This window comes from Lepidochelys kempii, chromosome 11 (genome assembly GCF_965140265.1).
Source record: "Lepidochelys kempii isolate rLepKem1 chromosome 11, rLepKem1.hap2, whole genome shotgun sequence".
NCBI classification, from domain to species: domain Eukaryota; kingdom Metazoa; phylum Chordata; order Testudines; family Cheloniidae; genus Lepidochelys; species Lepidochelys kempii.
Window position 1 is genome coordinate 60,334,422 of NC_133266.1, and position 13,222 is coordinate 60,347,643.

The following is a 13,222-nucleotide window of genomic DNA, read 5'->3' on the forward strand; positions in this document are numbered from 1 at the left end:
TAATGACATCACAGGTACCAAGACTGTGAGAATGCATTCCCACATTTCCCTCCATGTGCCCAGAAGGACAGACAAGTTTTCCAACAATTCACTGGGGAAAAAATCACAGAGAAGCTCAGTCTACTGAAGCACGAAACCATGGTGTAGCAGGGTGGTTACCTGCTCTGGCCCTGACGGGGCTGAGGCCAGCCCTGGGAGAGGGCTGGGGCTGTAGGGGAAAAGCCCAGGCTGATTAAGGGAGCAGCCACAGCTGTGGCCAGCGCAATCAGGCCCAGCTGGCCCTTATAAGAGGCTGTGAGCCAGAAGCCCAGTCAGTCTCCCTCTGCTTGTAGAGGGAGAAGGGTCTGGCTGTAAGGTACAGAGCAGGACACTTAGATTGGAGCAGGGCTGGGGAAGGGCCAGAGGAGCTGGGAGCTCCAGACTGGAAAGCCTCAGGCTGCAGGCCTGACTACTGGCCGAATAGGTGCAGGGTTGCAGTGGGGCAGCCCATGGGTAGGCGGAGGCAGCAGTTCCAAAACCCCCTTGCCTGTGATGAGTGGCATATACACTGCAGTCTGCCCCCGATCCAAGGGGCTAAGTGGGGACTGGCAGTAACCCAGACTGAGGCGAGGTGAGGTTAAAGGGTGGGGGTTTCCCTGGGTGGGGAGACCCAGAACCTGAGAGTGTGGGGGTACTGCCAGGGGGGCAGCACCCCAGAGAAAGGGACCCAGGGCAAGCAGTAAGGTGGATCACCAGCCTGTAGAGGGTGCTCCAGTGGCTGGACGAGCTAATTCCCAACCACTACCATCAGGAGGTGCCGCAGGGGTGAGTCCGAAGCTTTACACATGGGATATGCTTCCAGAAGTCCTAGCCCCTCACCTCAGTGAGTACAGCACGAATGTGCACATAATCAAGTGGACATAGTTGGGTAGGGCTTTGCAGTGTGGCCACGCAGATCTGGGGTAGGCCAACCAGGGTGCTCCCTGGCTGCCATCTGAGTTAACTCTGTAGTGAAGACATACCTTAAGTAAGCAGTCTTACTGATGCACATTGAGGAGTAGAATCTAGTTCCCTTTCAAATTGTATTACAGTGAAAGGCACACTTCATTTGCATACAAATGCAACCACGGATGTTTTTTGTTTTGTTTTTTAAATCAAAACTCTGTGGGTTTTATAAATTTAGTGAAACATGGAACATTATTATATATAAGGTATTTATAACTTCATTTTAAAAAAATTAACGCTGGTTATGTAAGCATTAATTTCAAATAAAACAGTAGTAAAAATTATATCATCCCTATTGAAGAAAGCTCCCTTCTTGCTCTCTGGTTGGATTAAATCTTCTCACTGTAAACAGCATGTAAATTCTCTGGATCAAGCGAAACATGCAGACACATGAAACTGAGAAGGGTTTGTTATACACCAGCACATGCACTGCAGTTGCTGTATAGACTCTCAGCTCTCCAAGTTACTTTGGACTCTACATCTGCTGACAGCAAGACACTGGTTGATATAGCCAGTAAATTACTGAAAATATGACCATAAGTGTACAGTATCTTTTACAAGTCAGACCCCCAAATTCCAATCCCATTTTGAAAGTGTTTACATTAGTTACTGGTGAGCTGGTATTGATATGATGCTACAGTCTTTGCTGGAAGATACTAGCATCCAACCTTGAAATAAAGTACAGAAGGATAGTGTTCACAGATCCATGTGCTAAAGTAAATATCCAGGTTCTATTTTAACTGTTCAGTACTGAGAGATGTGGACAAACATATTGCTACTTTCAGAGTTATCTTGTCTCTCCCCAGCAAAGTATTCTGTTTGCAATAATAAACCAAAAATGTTACATATGAAACACTGCTTATGAAGAAATCTCGCTTCTGCAAAGATACAGAAATAACTTACATGTTGGTGGTATCTTTGGAGTGCTGTGTGAAGGGAATGGCTGATTACCAGGCAGTGAGTGGGTAAGAGACTGCACAGATTCTGAGTGAGATGTCCAGCCTTAGAGGAAAAAGTAATGGATTACCGAGCAACAACCACATACCAAAGATATTGTAAAACATCATTTGAGTGCAACATATAGATCCCACATAGAACACTCAGTGGCGGATTAATGATTTTGTTGCCTCTAGGCCCTGAAATAATTGCCATTGCCGCGCCCTCCCCCCCTCCCCACCTGCGAGCAGCTCCCTGCCCCAGCTCACCTGCACTTCGCCTCCACCTCCTATTCTGAGCGCGCAGCCGGGTCCTGTTTCTCCCTGCTCCCTGCCAGAGCTTGTGCGCAAAACAGGTTTGCAAAGGAGGGGAAGAGGGAGGGAACACAGTGCGCTCAGGAGAGGGGGCGGGGATTTGGGAAAGGGTACCAATGGGGCAGGGAGGGGGCGGGGAAGGGGTGGAGTTGGGCAGGGCCAGGAGCAGAGGGCATGAACCAGTGCTGGGGGAAGCAACCTCTGGCTGCTATTATAAATTTGCCGCCCCAGGCCTAGGCCTTGTCGGCCTAGGCATTAATACGCCGCTGAGAACACTGATTATGTTGTGGTAAATGCAATGAACTATGAACTTGCACTAACGCTGATAGGATTCAGACTTTTTGCTTTGGATAGCCTAAGGATATATTAACCACCTACAAAATGTTAAATGTATCAACAGTAATCCCCTCCTACTTTTTAGGAGAGTTCTGGATGTCCCACAGTTGCAAACATGCTACAGTGTGATACTTAATATTCCCAAAGTATATTTCATACTGCTATTTCTGTTCTTGATTACACAAGTGTAAACCAAGATAAACTGAAGGTAATCTGGATTTACACTTTTGTGTAACTGAACACAGAATTTGCCCCAACATTTTCATTGAATTTTCTAGAAGAAATTGGAAATTCTAGGGTAACTCAAACTCAACAGTTCAGTTCAAAGTCTGTATCTGACATTTTTTACTATATTATAAAACGGTAGAAATAAAAGGCAGAAAATATAAATATTTAAAATGTCTAAACTGTGTGTATTTTATAGATAGAGTGTGTGGTCACCAAAAGTAAGGACAGTGGAGATTTTTCTCAACATGTGCTATCAAGTTAGCAGATTTCGCTCATATTTTGTGGATTCAAAAGCACTATTGTATACATGACAAATTCAGGACTTGTGCAAGTTTTACCCACATAAATAATCCTTTTTCATGCAAGCAGTCCCATTGACATCATGAGGGCTATTCACATAAGGTTGGAAGATCAAGACCTACCTTAATAAATTGCAGAGCTACATGTTTCCAAATCTGAATTAATAGATTTTGGTTATGTCTATAAATTGCCAGACGGTAAGCACACTATTTTTGGAAAGAAGCAAAATTTTGTTATTGGAAAGGGTGATGATTTACAGATTTCCTGGCTGGATTAGTTAATATTCTGAGCTTCATCACAGCAGTACTTGCCCAACCTCTAGTGCAATATCATTACTGCAAGAATGTTCTTTTTAGTCCCTAATATCTTTGCACCCAATTTTTTTCTATGGAAGTTTTGCCAGTATTGTCAAATGGAAGAAGCACCTGGCCTTTTGTACAAACATAAAAAAGATATCTATAGTTTGAGTATTTCAGATGCTTACTACTGAAGCCTCCAGTAGCATGAAGGCCAAGGTCAAAGAGCTGTGAAGGTAGGAATCCAGATGAACTAGGCAGAGGTTCTGAATCTGTAGCAGGATTCTGTGAAAGGAGACTGGTATGAGGACTCCCAAACACATTTTGACATTCCTGGACGATCTCTCCAGCACTTGCAGAATAGGGACTCAGTATGTTATCCGGGAATGACAGCTCTTTGTCAAAATCTTCTCCTTCCAAAGAATCTACCAGCAGATTGCTTGAAACTGAAGGAGGAAAGAAAGTAAGTGGGAAGAGCATTTTTTGAGAAAATAATAGCATAGACTGTGGTCTTCATGATTACTAAATTCCTGCTAATTTTTTTTATATCAAATGAAGGGTCATATTCTGCTCTTACAACTATGTGCCCATAAGTTCACTCTGACTTATACTTCCGTTATTGAAAGCAGGATGTGGCCCAAAATATGAATTCATATTGCATGGAAGACAAGATAACAAGATAGACCCTCACATCTGCATGTGGTTTTACTGAAGTTAGTGGGTCATAAAGGGTGGTAGCTATGTTGGTGGGACATACTCTCCCACCAATATAGTACTGTGTACATGAGCGCTTATGCCCCCAGAACTTATGTCACTCAGGGTGGGTGGGGGGGTTTAACACCCCTGAGGGACACAAATTTTGCAGACATAAGTGCTAGTATACACGTGGCCTTCCTGTGGATGCCTGAGACTCCAAGTGGGCAGTGGCTGCTCCTGTGAGTCAAAGCCATGTAAGGGCATGTGACTTGCTCATGTGACCTTGGATTCCATCTTGTGCCTGTACTTTTCCACAAGCTGTGCTGTGGGCTTTGTTTGGGACAGTAAAATTTCATCCACATGGGAAAGGGTATAAAGACCCTGGAAACATCTGCTTCACTTCTTTGGACTGGACTTCTAACAAAGAAGCTCTAAACAAGGACTGATGACCCCTCAAGGTTTTTGGCTACTTTCCAGCATAGGTGCCAACTCTGTGGGTGTTCCAGGGCTGGAGGACCCATGGGGAAAAATTGGTGGATCCTCTGCAGCCACCAGCAGCTCCCCACCCTGCCGTCCCGCCCCAACTCGCCTCCGCTCCATCTCCTCCCCTGAGCGTGCCACCACTCCATTTCTCCCCCCTCCCTCCTAGCCCTTGCTGCCACAAAACAGCTGTTTCACGTGCCAAGCAATGGGAGGGAGGGGGGAAGAGGGGGAACATGGTGCTCTTAGGGAAGAGGCGGGGCTGGGGTGGGAATTTGGGGAGGGGTTGGAATGGGGGCGGGGAAGCGGTGGAGTCGGGGCAGGGCTGGGGAGGCACGAGCACCCAACGGCACCAGGGAAAGTTGGTGCGTATACTTTCCAGAGAGACTTCTGCAAACTAGCAGTTTATTCCACCACTGCTTCAAACCTGATATAAGAAATGTGCAATCACTTGCATTCATGTGATTTCCTTAACCATTGTAACTCTCTCTTTCTTTTCTCTTATAAATAAATGGTTAGATTTTAGTTACTAAAGGATAGGCAGCAGTGTGATTATTGGGTAAGAGCTGAGTTACATACTAACCTGACTTTGTGGCTGATTTCTTGGGATCAGAAGAACCTTTACTTTGATTAAACTGGTTTTCAATAACCACTCATCATTAAGTCTAGTGTCTGGGTGGTGAAATAAGTGCTGAAATGCCTAAGGTGTCTGCATTTTTGACTTCTTGTTAAACAGTGTGGTGAGCCAGAAGTTTACTTTTGTTACTGGCAAGGTATATCTTATGGTTGAATAACAACCACAAGTCTGGGGTAAGTCTGCCCTGTTTCTCAGAAGTTGGTCCTGAATCTGGCATCCTCAGCTGTGACCCACTGAAACACGGTGACACCTTGTCTTTAAAATAACACCACACATATACCCAGAACTGAACGGGGTATTCAAGGTGACTATGTGCTATTGACTTACTGAAAATAGTATACTGCTATTGTGTGTATTTTCTCTCCTTTTTAATACATCCTAATATCCTTCTGCATTTTTTACAACAGGTCAATGAGGTATTTTCATTGAGCAGTCCAAAGTGAGTAGAGATCTTTCTGAACAACTACAATTAATTTATAACCCAGCAATGTGTGAGAGTAATTCAAATTGTTCCTTTCTGTGAGACTCTTCAGCACCCAGAATGGGGTCTCTGTGGTCATGTTACACCACATCCCAGCTTCCCTAATGAAAGGAGGCAATACTTCTCTGGGAGGTAGAAATATAGGATGCAGAGGAAAGGGCAGTCAAGGAAAGGAGGCAAAACAACTACACCTAGTTCTCAAAAGCACATAAAAGGCAGGTAGTCTCCTAGGAAGATTGTTGCTGGTAGGAGACCAGTGCTTTGGACTCCCCCAAGGAATTGTTGCAGAACATGGGTGTTTATTTTGCATTATCAAAAAGGGTCACTTGTGTGTGGGAGAACTTTGAAATTTGGCCTGGCCATTCTCCACTGTGCATTCTCTTTCACTTATCTATGCTCAATTTTTATGCCACAGTGTTGCCCAGTTGACTGAGTTTATTGGGTCTCTAAAGTTCCTGAGTCCTTCCTTGTTTTGACTAACCTAAATAATTATCATCTGCAATTGTTGACTGCACTGTCTGTTCCCTTTTCCAGATTATAAATAAATATATTCAACACTATTCATCCCAATATGGATCCTTGGAGTTATCCCACTTTTAACCTACTTTCATGTTGAGAATTTAACATTTCTTAGTTTCTAATCCATGACCGAACTTTACTTTTCTCCCTATGACTACTTAGTTGCCTTAATTGTTTCTCTCTCTTGAGAAACTTTTAAGTGAACGAAGCAGGTCAGTGAACAAGGTAGGTCTTTATTTGGCTGAAAAAACAGGAACTTCTTAGGTCTTTTTCTATACACGGGAATTGCCCTGATTCAACAAACTGTGTAGATACGGGGGTGTTGACACTCATGTTCATACAAGGGCAAGCTCGAGTTTGTACCCATTTCACTAATTGAGGGCCATATAAACCACGATTAGCTCAATCCATCCTAAGGCTGGCTGGCTTGCCCTTGCCTACACTTAGGAGTCAACTCACTGGTGCAGCTACAGAGACAGCTAAATTGGGGCTATTCCATGTGTGTAGACAATGCCTTAGAGACAGTATGGCTGGGCCTTGTAAGACAGCTTCATTTAAGTGCAGAGGAGTAGTTCAGGGGCTAGAGATTATCAGACTTGCCGCTACAGTAGAACCTCAGAGTTATGAACACCTCAGGAATGGAGGTTGTTCATAATTCTGAACAAAACATGGTTGTTTTTTCAAAAGTTTACAACTGAACATTGACTCAACATAGCTTTGAAACTTTACGATAAAGAAGAAAAATACTGTTTTTAACCATCTCAATTTAAATGAAACAAGCACAGAAAGAGTTTCCTTACCTTGCCAAATCTTTTTTTTTAACTTTCCCTTTATTTTTTTAGTAGTTTACGTTTAACAAAGTACTGCACTGCTTTATCCTTGTTTTTGTTTTGTTTTTTGATCTTTGCTGTTGCCTCACTGCATACTTCAGGTTCCAAATGAGGTTTGTGGTTGACTGGTCAATTTGTGACTCTTAGATTCTACTATATATGTTCCTTTACCTGCTACTCTTTGGATCATACACTACTTGGCAAAGATCCTATCAATTCACATGTAAATTCATATTTAATGTTTGTTTCAGTATAATATGGTTGTCTACACTAAGCCATACTAAACTGGGAGGAGTGGTAGATACGCTGGAGGGCAGGGATAGGTTACAGAGGGACCTAGACAAATTGGAGGATTGGGCGAAAAGAAATCTGATGAGGTTCAATAAGGATAAGTGCAGGGTCCTGCACTTAGGACGGAAGAACCCAATGCACAGCTACAGACTAGGGACCGAATGGCTAGGCAGCAGTTCTGCGGAAAAGGACCTAGGGGTGACAGTGGACGAGAAGCTGGGTATGAGTCAACAGTGTGCCCTTGTTGCCAAGAAGGCCAATGGCATTTTGGGACGTATAAGTAGGGGCACAGCGAGCAGATCGAGGGACGTGATCGTTCCCCTCTATTTGACATTGGTGAGGCCTCATCTGGAGTACTGTGTCCAGTTTTGGGCCCCACACTACAAGAAGGATGTGGAAAAATTGGAAAACGTCCAGTGGAGGGCAACAAAAATGATTAGGGGTCTGGAACACATGACTTATGAGGAGAGGCTGAGGGAATTGGATTGTTTAGTCTGCAGAAGAGAAGAATGAGGGGGGATTTGACAGCTGCTTTCAACTACCTGAGAGGTGGTTCCAGAGAGGATGGTTCTAGACTATTCTCAGTGGTAGAAGAGGACAGGACAAGGAGTAATGGTCTCAAGTTGCAGTGGGGGAGGTTTAGGTTGGATATTAGGAAAAACTTTTTCACTAGGAGGGTGGTGAAACACTGGAATGCGTTACCTAGGGAGGTGGTAGAATCTCCTTCCTTAGAAGTTTTTAAGGTCAGGCTTGACAGAGCCCTGGCTGGGATGATTTAATTGGGGATTGGTCCTGCTTTGAGCAGGGGGTTGGACTAGATGACCTCCTGAGGTCCCTTCCAACCCTGATATTCTATGATTCTATGGAGAGGAAGAGTCTCTGAGATTTTCTAAAAACTCTTGTCATGTCCAAATAGAAGGTCAAGGATCTCCTCATGTCAAGCATATGGAGGATGGTTTTCCTAATATCCTGATGAGGTTTGGGATAAAAGGTTGGAAGGTGAAGGAGTTGGTTCATGTGAAGTGCGGAAGTCATCTTGGGAATGAACTTCGGATGTGGTCTAAGCATAACTTTGTCAGGGAAGAAAACTGTAGAGGGTTGTACGCCATCCGAGCCCCTATTTCCCTTATCCTTCTTGTCAAGGTGATGGCAATCAGGAACGCTGTCTTCATGGAGATGTGAGTTAAAGGACAAGTGGCCATGGGTTCAAACGGCGGTCTGGTCAGTCCTTTTAGTACGAGGTTGAGATCCCATTGTGGGGCAGGAAGCCTGGGTTGAGGAAAGAGGTTCGCTATGCCTTTGAGAAACCTCTTAGTAGTCGTGTCGGAGAAAACGGAGTACCTTACTACCTGTAAGTAGAGTCATCGGTGGACATAGCACTTGTTGTGACAGGTAAGGATACCATGTCTGGGCCAGCCAGGAGCAGTCAGTATGATGTTTGCTTTTTATTTTCAAGAGGACTTTCACAGGGAATGGGGGAAAGGTGTAAAGAAGGCCCTTGTCTCATAAGAGGAGGAGAAAGTCGCCCAGGGAGTGTTGTCCAATCCCCACTCTGAAGCAGTACTGTGGACATTTCTTGTTTTGGTAAGTGGCAGACAGGTCTATTGTCTGTGTCTCCCATTGCCCCCATTCATGGTCATGTGGAAATTTGTGACTGAGACTGTCTGCTGTCGTGTTGTGCACTCCCAGTAGATAGGCTGCTGATAATCTGACATTGTGGGAAATGCACCAGTTCCATAGCTTTCGTGCTTCCATGCACAGGGAGGGTCATCTAGCCCCTCCTTGTTCGTTTATGTAATACATGCAGGCCATATTGTCCATCATGACTTCTGTGTGCATGTCTCTGATCAGCAGGATGAAGTGAGCACACGTATTCCCTGACCACTCCGAGTTTGAGCAGGTTGATGTGAAGGCATGTCTCAGATGGAGACCATTTGCCCTGCACTGTGCGATTGCTGAGATGTGAGCCAAATCCTATGAAGGATGCATCAGTAGTCAGGGGCAGGCTGAACAAACAGGATTCCCGTGCAGACATTTATTGGGTCTTTCCACCAATTCAGGATTGTTTGATTTTGCTGGGCATCAGTAGTAGCTTGTTTATGTTCTCTGTTCCATCTGTAAACTGAACCATGCTTGGAGGCATCTCATGCTCAGTCTGGCATGAGCTATAACTGATGTGCCCGTGGCCAGATGCCCCAGAGCCTGGAGGCAGTGTCTAGCTGAAATTTGGGGTCCTCATCCTGCAGATGACCCCTCTGGATGTCGCTATGATCGCATTACATATGATGGAATATCTGGTTTTTGCGTTGCTTTTTTATAAACCTAGGGAACTCCATCCCTAGAGCACAGTCCATCATATGTACTGAATGAGACTTCAGTCCTATGGAAACAATAGTATCATAATGTATATGCACAAGGACGCTGAAGTAAGATTGTACAGGCATATAGTTAGCTCACGAAAGCTTATGCTCAAATAAATTTGTTAGTCTCTAAGGAGCCACAAGTACTCCTTTTCTTTTTGTGAATACAGACTAACACGGCTGCTACTCTGAAACCTGTTTAAAGATATAGTATGCAAGATCAGGACTATAAAATATACATTGGTGTGTGGCAACCTAATGGTTTTATAGGCATGTATTTGGAGTGACTTAATTACTTGTGTCACCCAATCAAATGACCTGAAATCCAAAAAATATATATCTTACCTGCTTCACTTTCCAAATGGATAGAAGTTTCCTCATCCAACAAATTTAACCTGATTCAAAAACCAAAGAGAATTTGTCAGATTGAGGGCTAAGATGCAAGATGTGTTGAAATGTTAGTGGCTCAACACTAAAGAGAGAATTAAGACCTACTTTTCCTCTTGCTAATGTTGGTTTTACATTTACGATTTCAGTGAGGTAGTTCTGGCTTTACACTGGTATAAGTGAGAGGAAAATCTGGCTCCTTGTCTCAAAATGTATACGGCTAAAGCCAAGTCTTGAAAAGACTGAACTCCCTTAATTCCCAATAATTGTTCAGCACTTCTATAAACTACACCATTTATTAAGTGCCTAACTATTGATTTAGAAGCCTAACATTAGGCAGTCATTTTCAGACCATCCTGGCCTGTGTTCATTTTGTATTTTTCCTTTTTAAATGAAATTCTCTGTGCTTGGTGAACTTAAGGTAATGGAAACTGATCAAGACAATGAAGTGAGAAAATGGTATTGACAGATATATAAAGAGTAACTCATATGAGCCAGTATCTATTTACTGTATCTGTTTTGTTTTTATTAAGATGGCAATAGGTTCTAAAACATGTTACACATTGACACATTTCTTATAAACAATTGTGTAACTTTGGCAAAGTTGTGTAACATTTTTTGTTTAACATATATAAATTAATAAACAAGTTATCATCAAAGAAGGTCTAATCTTGCTAAGAACACTGACTACGAACAATTATTTTAACCTAACAAGGTGAGATGTTGTTTTTGGTGGAGGGGGAAAAAAAACAGAAATAAAAATATCAAGAAAATGCCAAAGTGGAAAAAGAATGAAAAGGGTTATAAAATGCAAGCTGGAGAAGAAAGTAAGTGTATATATTATTATTTATGAATACTAGGAAGCAGAGACCCTCTTCCTAATGCCCACACCAAACATGTTCAACATGTGTTTTTAATCCTCTACAATTTCACATCATTTTACTTCCTGCTTACTTATCAAGGTTTGCACTGATGGTGTCTTTCTCTATCTTCTCTTTATGTTCTTCAGTGGGATTGTTTAGGGAAGGCTCCTGTGGTTGCTGAGAAGTGGAAAAAATATATTTTAAGAGAAGGAACTGATGATATCTACAAATTCACCTCTCCAATCTAATGATTTGAACACAGTAATATGTGTAGCAGTAACTTTTCTCTCAATTACCTGATTGTAACAACCATTTTTTGTAATTAAGAAATTCTGGTTATACTTTATGATACTGTGACTGTAGTTACACTGTAATATCACAGATGCACTAAAATTTTGGTAATACTTTATATAAAGATTGATTAATAGATATTTTAGGCATGTTCCAGACATGAGTAGTATGTGTTATAGATGGTTATGAGCACATCATTAGACGGAGTTATAAGTCATGGATAGTAATAAGCGATCTGTTGGGCTCTATAATACTCTAATAATTAACCATTTATTAAAATATCACTTATTTATTAACCCCTTATATATTCCATTTTTATAAATGGAACCTTAATATAAAGTGTGACCACAGGGTTTTTTGTTTTTGCTTTGTTTTTTAAATAAAAATCAGATAAATTAACAACTTATTTATCCATTTGACAAACTTGCAAAATGAGCATGGGGAATGGACTTATTTGTGCCAGACTTGTCAGTAGTTTAATTCTAGACATATATATTTCAATGATTATTTGAATCTGAAATTTACTTCTCCAACAAAAATATATTTTCTTTTCAAGAACCTTGTATCTTACAGAAATAACATGAAAACTTCACCTCAAGTGTAACACAGTGATATGGGTGGACACCTATGAACTCCTCATTGATTTTGGACATCAGTCCTGCTGTCTTCTTGCAGAAGTGCAAAAGGGTTATCTGAGAAGGAAAAAGTCAAAGGAGATATTACACAGGCTTACTTCTGACAGCTATTTCTATCATTATTTTCCTGTCTCCTTTGACATAAGCAATTTCTAAACAAATTGGGAGTTCTTCCCAATCCTGAATCTCCCATTTCAGTAAGAATGACGTGTAAGGGCTGTTTCAAGATGGAAACGTGTAACTCTATACTCCCAGCCATCTGTTCATAGGACTTTGTATGTTCCACAGAGGGAAGAATTGCTGCTGAAACTACAGGCTTTTCTTCCAGATATTGCTGTGGAGAGGACTGGACATAGAGAAAATAGAAAAGTTCGCTAGGAGGAGGAGCACAAAATCTTCTGTTGAGAGAAAGATTGGAAAGGAGGATTTCTCTCTGTCCACGATATCTTTTGGAACAATTTTGCAAAACCCCTTCTGCCATTTTTTTTATTTAAACAAGGATGAAAATATATATTAATATGAACACTCTCCTCTTAACAAGAAGCCCAAAAATGTGCAAGATTCTCCATTTTGAGGGTTCCTGCCAGAAGCATGCTTGCTTGTGAAACGCTCAAGTGCCAGCACATTTGCAGAGAGCAGTAACCTAGGGCTGGACAGGAGGGACTCAAGACTCACTGATTTTTCAGCCTGTGGAGTTAGAGTGTAGCAGTGAAAAGGATTGACATGGGATGGGGGAAGATTTATCCAAACCAGGAAAAAATTGTTTGGGTTCAGTTTATTTCAAGCATCAGGTTCATTCTTATAACTTGAACTGGTTCTCTTGTCCAGGGGCCATTGTAATCCACCCAGAAGGCTTTAAGAGCTGCTCCCATGATGAATGATGAGCAAAGCCTTTTGGGTTCACTTCAGGTAGGAAGGCAGGATGGAGAATTAGGGTTGGGAGTTCTGAGAGTGTCGGCAGCACTGCAGGTGGCAGAAAATAAACACAGCTGAGCAACAGAATCTAGGCAGTACTTCTGCTCAGTTAGGCTTTGCATGGAAGCGCAAGCTCTTTGGTTAGAGGCTCTATTTTGATAGCTGAATCTGTGGAGACTGTTACAGTAACTTTAGGGACACAGTGAGAAAATGCCTGTACAACATCAATGGCAACATTTGCCTTAAAAAAAAGTCCTGTTAATTAGAACTAAGACTCCCATCTTTATATAGCATATATCTGTTTCCACCTAAATGCATTTCTTCAATACACATTTCTAGTTTCCATTCCCTTCTCTCCTATTTTCAGCTCATTAAGGAGTTCTCTCCAGATGTTGCTAAAATTCAAAAAGCACTGAAATGAGGACAATGGACACTGGTAGGTT

At 42.2% G+C, this 13,222-nt stretch overlaps 2 protein-coding genes across 11 annotated transcripts in view; one reads left to right on the forward strand and one right to left on the reverse strand.

Moving 5' to 3' along the window:
• The window catches only part of FAM117B (family with sequence similarity 117 member B), a 118,029-nt gene that overhangs the window by 103,343 nt on the left and 1,464 nt on the right, over positions 1–13,222 (forward strand). Inside the window, exon 8 of one of the 4 annotated variants that reach the window (XM_073306454.1) lies at positions 5,615–7,050. The exons of the other annotated variants lie outside the window; for them this stretch is intronic. Within the exon in view, the coding sequence (XP_073162555.1) occupies positions 5,615–5,636 (22 nt within the window). The 3' untranslated portion in view covers positions 5,637–7,050. Of the gene's footprint in view, positions 1–5,614; positions 7,051–13,222 lie in introns of those variants that run through there. 4 annotated transcript variants of the gene reach the window in all.
• ICA1L (islet cell autoantigen 1 like) overlaps positions 1–13,222 on the reverse strand; it is a 55,344-nt gene that overhangs the window by 2,212 nt on the left and 39,910 nt on the right. For 6 of the 7 annotated variants that reach the window (XM_073306460.1, XM_073306457.1, XM_073306455.1 and 3 more), the window contains 5 exons: positions 11,823–11,921; positions 11,030–11,115; positions 10,034–10,083; positions 3,583–3,840; positions 1,888–1,986 (listed from right to left, as the gene is read on the reverse strand). In XM_073306460.1, the coding sequence (XP_073162561.1) occupies positions 1,888–1,986; positions 3,583–3,840; positions 10,034–10,083; positions 11,030–11,115; positions 11,823–11,921 (592 nt within the window). The remainder of the gene's footprint in view (positions 1–1,887; positions 1,987–3,582; positions 3,841–10,033; positions 10,084–11,029; positions 11,116–11,822; positions 11,922–13,222) is intronic. The other variant, XM_073306462.1, reaches the window with a different exon arrangement.